At 37.6% G+C, this 12,626-nt stretch overlaps 1 protein-coding gene across 4 annotated transcripts in view; it reads right to left on the reverse strand.

The window, feature by feature from the left end:
- CDH13 (cadherin 13) overlaps positions 1-12,626 on the reverse strand; it is a 518,714-nt gene that overhangs the window by 413,804 nt on the left and 92,284 nt on the right. For all 4 annotated transcript variants that reach the window (XM_075039933.1, XM_075039934.1, XM_075039932.1 and 1 more), the window contains exon 2: positions 4,608-4,719. In XM_075039933.1, coding sequence (XP_074896034.1) covers positions 4,608-4,719 — 112 coding nt within the window. The remainder of the gene's footprint in view (positions 1-4,607; positions 4,720-12,626) is intronic.

Genomic DNA, 12,626 nt, shown 5'->3' on the forward strand with positions numbered 1-12,626 from the left:
TTCCTACAGCCATTTAAATAGGAATAGTGTGATTAAGAGATGTCCCTAACATCTGGCATCAAATCCTGACCAATATTTCTGTTCACATGGCATAACAGAGTCTCAGATACCCGGTCTTAATCATGTATCCAAGCGTCAGAAATGAAGCTCTGGTGTACAAGTTCTATACGTGGGTACATGCACATTAAGATATATTTTAGAGAATAAAAAGCATTCTGCTATCTGGGTAGAAAAGTTGAGATGCATTACTGTAGAACCTGCTACCACATGCCAAATACAGGAACCAAGTAATTTTTCAACATTTTCTAAAGGAGTACATTTCTTAACATAGCGAGTGATTTATGTGAAATAAAAGTAGTTTTAAGAAGTTTGTAGAATTCAAAATGCATTAAAGACTTTTTATTTTGAAAAGCCACAACTAAGTTTCAACAAGATGCGCTACATATATGTATACTGAATAGGCGGAAAAAAAAATCCATAGTTATCTAGCTATTACTCAAAAGTCTAGACAGTTATCCCTGCAAGAAATTACTAAGCCAAAAATCTTAACTCACTTTGCAAGCTACAACTACCACCTGTAGTTCCAATTACCTAAAATCTGCAATATTCAGCACGAAAAGTCAACACTAGCATATAAACCTCATGTTATAAACTCTGTAGAAGGTTTGGCATATTATAGTGGTTTGAATTAGGCTGCCATGTTGGCTCTATGCAAGCTGCAGAAAAAGTGAAGCAGGGGGAGATGAATCAAGTTTGTCTGATAACACACACTGTATGGATCAGAATAATGAAGAGAGTAGGAGCAGTAATGTTGATAGCATGAAGAAGTCACAGAAAGAGGCCATCTGTACAGTCAAATGGCATAGTAATCAGCGGGAAGAATGGATGTGATAAATCACAAATCTCACATGGCATCATTTCATAATCAATAGGAAATGTTTTGATGTGAGCATGATTGGCACTGTGATCCATGTACACACATGATACTGTAGTAGTAGGAATAGTGTTCTCTGATCTTTCCACAGGCTTTATTCAGTTTGAACAAAGGAAATCTTGTTGGAAGCTACGGCTTTGCTAACAACAGAAGAACTGCCTTTAAGCATTAATGATAAGCAGACTAATATATTTCCCATCACATGAGTAAACAAAGATTTTCAATATGGTTGAACAGAGTAGTCTTTGTTAAAATCCACAGAATAAAAAAAAAGTACCCAAATGTGGACAGACAAAGCCCTGATCTTGAAGCAGCCCAAGCTCTGAAACATGTAATCGATCACGTAAGAGACAGAAGAGGTCAGCCATTAATTAACATCCAAATTAATGCTTTTCAAGTAAGGGCCAAAACTTCCTTTGTTTTGACATTTAAATCACTGGCAATGCATTCCCCAGTTTAGTATGCACAACGCATCACCTAACGCCTTTATGTTAATTGCCTCAATTTTTCAAGTGCACTATTTGATTCATTGACAATTAAAAATACCCCCAAAAGCCAAGACTCATGTATGTTAAGTCTAAACATGATTAATGTAACACAATTACATTTCCACATTTGATGAGTCTGATTAGGAACTTTCTATCAGCTTAGCGTGTTGGAACATTGTCACTACCAGTGACCTGTCAGCATTGCCAAAGACAAGCTTTCTGACGGGGAAGCATTTCATGGCCACAAATGTTCCAGAAAGGTGTAAAACCTGTAATTAAACACTGTCAATTATCACTTTACCAAGAATGTAGCAATCTTTATGATCTTCTCTATTTGATTGCAGAAGATAGTCCTAGGTCTAAACTAAAAAAAGCTATAAAGAAGAATCCAGTAACACAATTGCTTGTTAAAACAATTATGTGGACAGACCCTCTAGTAATTCCAGAAAGTGACTCTATGAATCCTCTCCTACTCCCTCAAGGAAACATCTGGTTTAAGAAAACTGCACTCAGAGAAAAGAACTGGGCAGACAAAAAGTAGGAGAGCAATGCCTGATTTTGTTTGTGGTCACAGAAAACAGAAGGAGATAAAAGGGTCCGATGAGAAGAAAAGAAAGTCAAAATTAGGAAAAATCAATTACAAAATTAGGAAAATAAAATCATCCACATCTGGAGGTTGCTGTTTAGTGAGATGCAATAGTAAATAAGAAAAGGAGTTCAGCCTAAGCACAATGAGATAAAAGCTAAGAAATAGCAACAGAATTCCAGTGAAACTAGCAGGAAGGAAGGTATGCATACACAACTGGACTCATGTAATTGTTATGGCCAACTTATAAGAATTGGTACAAATCAGAAGCAAGATAAAATTCTGTACCCTCAGTTTAGGCTGCTCCTCCTTCTTCCTCTCAGTAAATGTAAAATATAATTAACATTGCCATATGTAGAAGCAATAAATACATAAGAACCAGCCATAACCTATATTTAATTACAAGGGAGATACTAGCAATGAAATGTACAGTAGGTCCTTGTTTAAATTGAAAAATAAAAAAAGAAAAAGACTGTTTTATTGCACTTGAGAATTAAGGAGCTCCTTGGCTTATCGAGGACTACAAAAACAATCACTGCTATAGGCCTGCTTTGCATATTCGGTCTATTAATTTACATAGCCCTAGTAAGCCTCACGTTGCAATGCAACTGCTAAATTACACCACTCTTGGGTAATGGGTATAAAAAGATGCAAGAGCATGCAAAGTGTATTCAAACAGACAATTAAAAATATCAATTCTGTTGACAGCTAAAATGAAGAAACTGTGCAGAGGTTTAAAGCTGCTGCATGAAGGACATACCATTTATGAGTGATTGAATTAACTAGAATCATGCATCGACAGTCTGCCTTTGTCGAACATTACATATTAGGCCAATTTAGTGTCTGCTTATTAAAATAATTTAATTCCGAAGATTGTTTCCAGGCATTTCTAAATCTCCTGCTGCTCTTCCCTCCTCCTCATACTAATGATGTTGTCTTAATTATTGTGCTAGTTTCATACCAGTGCAATTTGCTGGGTCACCACAGAGCAGTCCTGTCAACTTTGGCTTAACCAACTCATCCTTTAGGTATTTGGGAGAACAAGCACAAATCAGCAGGAGATCTGGCCAGACACACTACAGTCTCAAAGTTGCAAAGCAGCCAAAGAATACAAAAAAGGTTATTTTTATTCAACTTAACACTAACTTGTTAATATTGCTTTTCTTTACATAGATCTTCAACTTTGTATGCTTATTAAATCTATTATACTTCCTATATCCTAAGAATTTCTACTTTTAACCACCTAGGAATGATGTGTTCGTCAACTTTAAAGTAAGAATTTCAAGGAAAACTAAATTGCCTAAAGAAATCGGAATAGCACTACTACTTATGATCTAAGTTTCTTCTGAAAATACAACTCGGACTAAGTAACTTATCAAAACACTTAGACTAAAAATGTTATCCTATGGGTTTATTTTAGCACCCTGAATGACTTCAGTTTAAGAGAGTCATTTCAATAGATTCTGGCAACTAATTCTGACATTTCATTTTGAAAAGTTAGTGCTATTTTAAAACAAGGGTGCACAGATTATACCTTCATCCAAACATGCATAACAGTGAAAAATATATCACATGTAGTAGTAATATCTGGAGAGAACTGAGAACAGAAATGGGTGCATTTAATGAGTAATATTGCTTTGCATTTCTTGGTTTCACCAAACTGTCACTATATATCACATTGTAGGATCTAGATATCATACATAGATGCCAAGCACTACTGTCTCATGCTGCGTACCTAGGAGAACCCTGGTTCAACAGCAAGCAACAAAGCATGACAAAGAAACTAGTAATACGTATCACGTGTAAATTGCTGGTGTGTTTGGAAGTTATGAAAATGGCAGCACTTAATATCTTCTTTAAGCCTTCAAAATCATTGACCATTGGGTAAGGTACTACCTTAGTTTGACAGTCTTGAAGTCCCAAAGCCACAGAACTGAGCAAACAAGTTATAAGACTTGCTCACTAAAGTATTTGAATGAACTAACACCAGGACATTTTTTTTACAGTTAAATCTCCTTCAGCTTAATACTTTGAATATGCAGTACCAGATTGGATTTTATAATGTGACACCTGGTCATTGGAAATATTACTGAATATCCCAGTTGTACAACACACAATTGTAACAATTTGCTACCACTGATGATCACAAGCTTCTTCCAGCCTCCTCTGAATTTCATGTGAAGACTTGGACTTGCACCTGCTCTGAATGAACTTCTAAGATATAAACTTCTAAATCTGAGTTGCAGAGATGAATTAATAGTGAAATGTTGATAGGCAAGCCCTGATTTCCAAGATTATAGGAAAGACCATAAAAAAACGCAGAGTAAATTTTCCTCTTAAAAAAAGTGGATGATTCTAAGTTTTCACAATATTCATTTTGTGCTAAATGATTATATATAGTATTTTGCCATCTCTAATACATGGAACAGAGTAAAGCCTCTAGAGATACAGGATTAATACAGGGGAACCCAGACAGAATCATGGCAATATTTCAAATCCTATGTACAAAAAAAAAAGCTTTCTGATAAATGGCAGGAGTGGTATGAATACGTAAGCAATTCTGATTTTTGCACCATAGTAATATATGAAAATAACATACGTTTCAGAACTGGCTGGTCCTCTGTGAATTCAAATGGCTGTTCAATATAAAAAACCTTTTGCTGGAATCCAGGGACACATTCTAAATCTTCTGCACATGCGAGCAGCAGAACCTGAGGAAAAAAGGGAAATGGACTTTTAACATCCACTCATTCATCCATCATGTTGGCTTCTGGGAATGATACTGGGTTTAGGGTCAGCGCTCATAAAACAAAACATTGGGATCCATGCTCATAAAACAAAAATATCCATCACATCACGCTTCTCCTTCAAATCTTGCTAAATAATTTTTTTATGTAAGGTTTTTGCTTTTATGTATGTGGGCTAGCATAGAAGTTACAAAATAGTAGCTGTCAGGGTTAAGTTCAGTTCAGATTATCAATAAAGGATATTATTGGTCTTCATGAAAACATAGGATGTAATGTTGCTCCTAAAAATCACAGGTGAATACAGCTAGGCTTAAATACATGCTTAAATTAAGCACTTTTAAGGTGATTTAAATAATTGATAAATTAGGGTCTGCAAACCTAGTTTCACAAAGTTGATCACCAAGTTACAGAAGGAATTCTTTATTCAAGGGTGAAGTTTCACATCACAGATATTTCCTTTATAAAAGAACTTCTTTGCTAACAAATGTAAACTGTTGCCTTCCCCCCTGCCCCCCCAAGCCACAGTTTGTCCATTTTCCCTGTAACCAAAAGCTTATTTACACCAAGGGAAGACTGAAAATGAAATGTGTGCATCATAGTGGAGGTGGATCTGAAGGTTAAAGTTGAATACAGTTTACGTCACCAACGTTCCCTGTCACCACGGGAATACCTTAGCAAAGGAGGAAGCTTAAAAGCAAAATAAAATTGACTTGAAATAGGTACAATGCTAATCTCAGTCTCTGAATGTTTGTGTTCTATCCCTGAATAGAGACAACAGCCCGAAAGGCTATTTTTCTTGGCAGATTTTAAATGAGAGCATGGGGGTAAGAATGTCCAAGAAAGAGGCAGCAAGAAAAAAAAAAATGTCTAAAAAGTTTAAAAGCTTAAAGAACAGTTAAAGTGAGACAAAAGGAGGCAAGTTCAAGAGTAGGAAAAGCCAAATCTGTATTTTTCAACCTATATACATGTAACCACATTTTCAAAAGTATCTTCTGCTTCAGAACCTCCAAAGGTGTTTTTCAAAACCTGGTTTTCAGCTGGTATACAGAGTACTCTTATCTCAAAGTTACTATGGCCAATCTGCTGTTTGTTGGACAGCCAAAGGAAAAAAAATGTCAAAGAGAGGGCACACATAGTGACCAAGAAGAAGATGGTCAAACACAGTGGTTCTGAATGACCAATGCTCTAAAATTCAAGTGGTCCTGCAAAAATGGGTCTATTTACTCAAGGCATCCTCAACACATGATTACAATTTTACAAATAAATCTCTTCAGCTGTAAAGTGAGGACAATTTCTGCCCTATACCACACAGGTGAACACCGAGGGCTCCTTTCTCCTTCACCAGCTCAGGTAACAAACTGCACTCTCACTTCTCCCAACCCAACAGCAGGATCTCACATCTCTCAGTTCTACCTCCACCACATTATCACCTAGGTATGCCAATCCTGATCCTAGAGAGATGTCCTGCAAAATTTTAACATCCGCATGTTTCCCTCTTAACCACCACTTACAGGCCATTTGCTAAATCAGTGCAATACATTATCTGCTCTCTTCCTTCATGCACTTCACACTCACTATAAGTTTTATGTGATCCCATTTATAAAAACCAAAGGCAGCAATATCGCACCTGGTCTGCACTAGTTCTTATTGAAGCCAACTGCTGGATCATTTGTTTCATGTCACTGACATTCGCTATAAAAGCTTGGCTAGAAGTGCCAGCAGGCTGTGAGAAACAGTCAGAGTATTTCATGACAGTTAAGGTGGTGGTAGTCAAATGCAGCAGGTGGACACCTTTGCCTTCCATCCCAACCTGCTCTATGTTTGTCCTTTTGAAGGGTTAACCAAGAGAGAAAGGCTTCAAGTAATACGCCAAGCAAGGCGCAATACACTTGACTACTCTTCACTTCTATATATTGACATAACTGCTGCCTTTCTTACAAAAGTTTAAAAACACAGTGCCTAATCCCTCATTCGATTATTGATATATTGATTTTATTGGAGATTCTGGACTCCAGAGGTTGAGAATTGGACACGTTACCTTCAGTCTTCCAGTATGAGACATCTGCAAACATGAACCGACACATTCAGAGCCTGCCCTCAAAATTGTGCATAAAACTTGATTACTGATTATAAAGGGAGCCTTACATGCATTTAAATGGTCACATGCACAGAAAGACACACATGCATTTTCTGCACACAGTTTCAGTGTGCACAGGTGCATTTTTAAAGTACCTGTTTTTCTGACTCATGATGTTACTGAATTAATATGCATAAAAATGCAATCACAGCAGAAGGAAAATTCTTCTGATCCCAACATGCAAGCAACAACTGAAGCAAGGTTATATAACAAGTCTACACCTGAAAAATAGCCCAAGCAATATATGCTGAAAATTTAACTACAAACAAGTCTTTCCCCTAAAGGATTAACACAGCAAGTAAGAGGTAAATCATGTTCTGCTATCCCAGCTGCTGGCATCTTAAAGTTGAAACTCTTGTCTTAGAGCTATAAATAAAAAGCCTGCTTTGAACATCATCTATGTCAGTACTTAGAGAAGGGAATATGTCTACTTTATCAGATTTGCAACAGTGTAAGTTGACTTTGAAATCTGGGCAATCTAAATAGGTCACGAGTTAACTTCTCTAAGCCTGGTACAGAAGCCTCACATAATACAGATGTAGCAAATAGAAAATGACCTTTACTCCCTTTGAAATAATTACAAGACTCAGGCTTGGCCTTGCTGTGAAATGGAACATTTTATTCTACTTGTGCAATTCCAGGCACTTTCTTCTTCTCAACATGTCAGACAAGATGTTAAATTTGTCACCACACCAAGAGTTTTTAATTAATTGTCTTCTAAAAGTACAATTATTCTTTTAATTTATTTTTCTCATGAAGAAACTTCTTTTGTTGAACTAAATGTCTATCTCATTAAAATAATTTTTGTTGAGGTTCTTCACTTTGGGGGAAAAAAGTCTTTAAACACACCTTGAAAAAGTAAGCCAAGCAGATATATATTGAAGGCAAAGAGAATATTGTTCAAAGCAGAATACACTCTGAATTTAAGCACCAGGTAGATATCATATTTTTAGATATAATAAAAGGGCTTATGGGCTGATAGCTGTTTAAAGAGAGACTTCAGGTAAATACACTGAAAATAAAGTTTAATTGTCACATATGTAGAATTCAGAATATATAAATATTGTTCACACATCTAGTCAAGTCAGTACTGGGCAATTAGTACAAAAGGATCTTTCAGCCACTACTAAGAAAAGAGCCACGTTCTTGAAAGACTATGACAATTATGCAGCAAACATCGTTTGCTCATGAAAATCTAAAGGGATAGAAGTCTGAAAAGCAAGCCAGGGAGTCGTGACTACTCAGACCTACAGATCCTGTGTTCACTGACAAGCAGAATCAAACTTTTTCATAACCTACTGTTTTTCAGAAATGCATAGAGTGAAGACCATTTTTAATATCCTGACAATTTGTCTTTCTGAATTTATTCCCAGTCACTATAAGGAAATGTCACTAGCTCAGATAAGTCCTGTGCTAGTTTGGTCACTGGGCTGGAACTACTGATGAGGTATCGAGCCTATGAAACACCTTTTTTTTGTTGTTGTTAATAAAACAGCGCACACATGCTGGTGACCTTGACCAACCCCAACATTTGTACTGAGAGCTACTCACATAGAACACGGATTGGAAAGCAAAAGAGGATGGCAATTTTATATCGTACTGCCAAGGAAATTAATAAAGCCCCTGATGTTAAAGTACCTTTGGGTATTACCACATCTCAAAAACCAGAGTTCTTCTACCATCTCTGCTGGTGACTGAAAGTTAGTCTCTGAAATGAGCTTCCAAAGAATTTCAAAATCTTTACATCCTTTTTAACTCACCCAATTTCAGCACATGAAGCAACTCCATTCAGGTTTGATTGGCCACATCCTCACTCTGGAAATGAGTTTTCTCACCTTTTACTGTAAACACTCTCATATCTTCATTAGCCCTACCTGTATGAGATCAACTATCACAAAAATGCAAGCTTCAGAATATTAATTGCATTTCACACACATTCTTATGGTGTGAAAGTCATCCTTGTGCAAGGCTTTATTTAATTAGAGATGAAAATGGTGCAGACACCTGTGAAAACCATCTGCCCAGACATGAATTTTGCACACAATAAATGCTAACAAATCTCATTTGAGGGCAATGTTCTGTAGGACTACATTCTTCCTATGACTTCAGGAGAGTAATTTGAAACACAAACAAACCAACATAACCCCCCCCCCCAAAGAAGAGCTAAAACATAAATCACACTCATTTTTAGTAATAATCTCAAAAGTTCAAAAATTATGAGTCACTGAGAAACGAGGGGTTTGGTTGGGTTTTTTTGTTTGTTTGGAGATGGGGGTGGGGCGTGGGGCTTGGAAGTATGGTTTGGGGGTTTCTTTCTTATTTGACTCATTTACTTGGAAGTCAGTACTGAAAATTTATGCTTCCAAGCTTCTGGAAACATGAGAACTAGAAATTTGCTTTTTGCATATGAAAACTTCAGATTTTCATATAAAATACGGTGATCCTAAAAGCTGAGAACCGAGAGGAAAAAAAGTAATCAGAATAATGAGAACTGCCAACACTGAATTAAATTGCACATGACAAAATATTTTTATCATGCAGATCAAGATCTTTGAATCTTAAAACCCTTTCTATCTTCAGGTGCTGCAACACTAGATCCACAAAAAATGGATAGGGAGGAAGCCATCAGAGAAGAAAAACAAGTAATAAGCAGTACACAGTTACAACAATTTGCAGAGAGGTGATGAAATCTTGCCTTCACTGAAGCCAGTAAGAACTATTCATTGATTTTAGGTTTTTCCTCAAGATTTAAATGAGTTATTTAAATGAAATTAACAGAGGGATACTTAAGCAGAATAAAGACAGCACTGCTTTAAGTAAGGTTCTGCTTCTGCATTATGCAGACTCCAATTAGAGTGTCAGCGAATCCTAAGCCAATTTTGTCATCAAATCACATACAGACTGGACACGAAGTTCTCCTTGTCTTCTGTATTTTTTTTTAACATCAATTGGAACAGAAAAAAACCTCAAAAGCCTGAATAAATTATCCTCTGATTGGCATAATTAACAAGGGTATTTTAACATTGCATAAAGGTATGTTGAATTATTTATCTCTGAAAGTGACTAAAATTAAATAAAACACACAGTTCTTTTGCATTAATTTCATTTCCAGAGCACTATAATTTGGGGAATTTTTTATTCAATATTTTCATTTTGGAGGGAAAGTTTTCACTATTTTAGGCTTTAATGTCTCTTCTTTTTTATCAGGAAAGAGGTTCAGAAAAAGAGTATTTACAATCTCTACAGCTCTACCTCTAAATCTGATAGTGAATTCCAGTCATTTTTGTAAGAAATGCTATTAAGATTTGGCACTAAGATTCTTCAAGGATGACAAATATTCTTTTAAAAGGGCCTACATATCCATTTACTGCATAGCTCTGTCCTAAAAGTGAAAGTCACACTTGGAGTACTGAAGAGTGGGCTATGAAAATGCAAATTAGAATGACTTTATTGGCTCAAATGAATTCAGTTCTCCTGTCACTAAGCGGTGTGACTGCAGTAGGCATCCATTAACTGGAAACAAAATATGACAAACTCTTTTGTGGGACTATCTAGCACAGGAGCTTTCTTTTTATGAGCACTTTCCTTGTGAATGTATGTTGATTATAAGAATTTTATCACATATTCAGTAAAAAGTGTGCATCTTCCATGACACTGGGAATGTTAAGTTATTCAAGAAGCAATTTGCCAGCACTAGTGTCTGAACAGACAGCTACTTTCCTTCTGAAATTCAGGATGTCTGGAAGAGGCACTACCAGTTTGTTAAGTTATGACCCCAAGGTCAGTTCAGAGCCCAAAGCGACTCTAGAGTCCACACTGCTTAGGGCAAAGAAGGATAATATGAGAAGCGTACTAGAAAGCATGGGAGCACTTCCACAGCACAACCATTTGAAGCCAGAGTTGTGATGATTCTTCTCGCCCCAGGCACTGACCTGCCTGGAAACCAGTCACTTCTGCTCTTCTTCCAGTCCCATCAGCTCCCTGAATGAAGTCACAGGGTAGCTCTGCAAAAACCAGTACTCACAGAATAGTGTAGCTATTAAAACATGGTCAGATGCAGGACCATCACAGTCTGCATCAGTCTGATTAAGCTGCCGTGAAACTGAACTCCAAAATTAAGGTTTCTTTAATAAACTCTTACTAACGCATATCTTCCATGCATCAGAACTTGAGCTAGCTCAGCGTTCCCTTGACTTGGGAACCCAGAAAAGCCTTATATAGGTCTCAAAGGAACCACCTCTGGTGTCACAAGCAGGCAAAACATGCAGTCTCCTGGCCTGATCACTTGGTCCTGATCATAAATAATTCTTCCTGCATTCCACAATTCTGGACCCTTATTCTGATGGTCATTTCATAGCTTTCAGAATAAATTTGTTCATGGTCAATTTACAGCCATTTATTCTTGTACAAGTCTTGTCTCATAACTTAATTAACCTTTCTCCTCTCTAAGTCTTCAATTTATTAGGCTAGACAAACCAAACTCTTTCAATCTCCTTCCGTAAGGATATATTCCTTTGATCATCTCAGTAACCTTTCATTGTGCCTGCTTAAGTTTGCACATGTGCAAAATACACAAAGAATTCCAGATAAGCATTCTCCAGGGCCTGGTAAGTGATATTAATATTTCCTTAAGCCCAAAATCTGTTGCCTAACGCTTCCTAAATTCCACTTTTTTTTTTTTTAAAGTCTTGTCATACTGATGGATCACAATCATTCTAAAATTAACTAACGCACAAAGAGCTGAAAAATTTGACATCAGTGGAGATACTGCCTCCATTTAGCTACAACAATGTTAAGCAGCTTTTGCAAACAGAGTCAGGATTAATCTTTATCAAATACAAACACAGATGCAAACCCTCATGCATTGCTAAATCTATGCCCTTTCTGACCAGATGGGAACCCACTCTGCTCACAAGTGGCAGACATCTTACAGCACAGGGCCCAAGCTTAACCTTTCCACTCAATAGAGCTTATTAGCTGACACTCAGGATTTGCCAACAGACAGCAGCTTCCAGGCTCAAGATGGCTTGTACCCATATGGCTCAGAGTGCAGGATCTGAACATTGTTCAGATTTTTGTAATCCAGACAATAACGATCCTCTTGGTTCATTAATCACAGAATGATTTGGGTTGGAAGGGACCTTAAAAATGACCTAGTTCCAACCCCCTGCCATGGGCAGGGACACCTTCTGCTAGACCAGGTTGCTCAAAGCCCCATCTGACCTGGCCTTGAACACCTCCAGGGATGGGGCATCCACAACCTCTCTGGGCAACCTGTGCCAGGGCCTCACCACCCTCACAGTGAAGAACTTCTTTCTTATACCTAATCTAAATCAACCCTCTTTCAGTTTAAAACCATTACCCCTTGTCCTGTCACTACACTCCCTGATAAAGAGTCCCTCCCCATCTTTCCGGGAGGCCCCCTTTAGGTACTGGAAGGATGCTCTAAGGTCTCCCTTCTCTTCTCCAGGCTAAACAACCCCAACTTTCTCAGCCTGTCTTCATCAGAGAGGTGCTCCAGCCCTCTGATCATCTTCGTGGCCCTCCTCTGGACTCACTCCAACAGGTCCACATCCTTCTTAATTTGGGGGCCCCAGAACTGAGCACAGTCCTGCAGGTGGGGTCTCACCAGAGCAGAGTAAAGGGGGAGAATCCTCTCCCTCAACCTGCTGGTCACGGCAGTATTTTAATGATTAATAACAGAGGCCAAAGTGTGTTACATGTGCTCAAAGTA

The sequence above is a fragment of the Buteo buteo genome, chromosome 11, assembly GCF_964188355.1.
Source record: "Buteo buteo chromosome 11, bButBut1.hap1.1, whole genome shotgun sequence".
Classification (NCBI taxonomy): domain Eukaryota; kingdom Metazoa; phylum Chordata; class Aves; order Accipitriformes; family Accipitridae; genus Buteo; species Buteo buteo.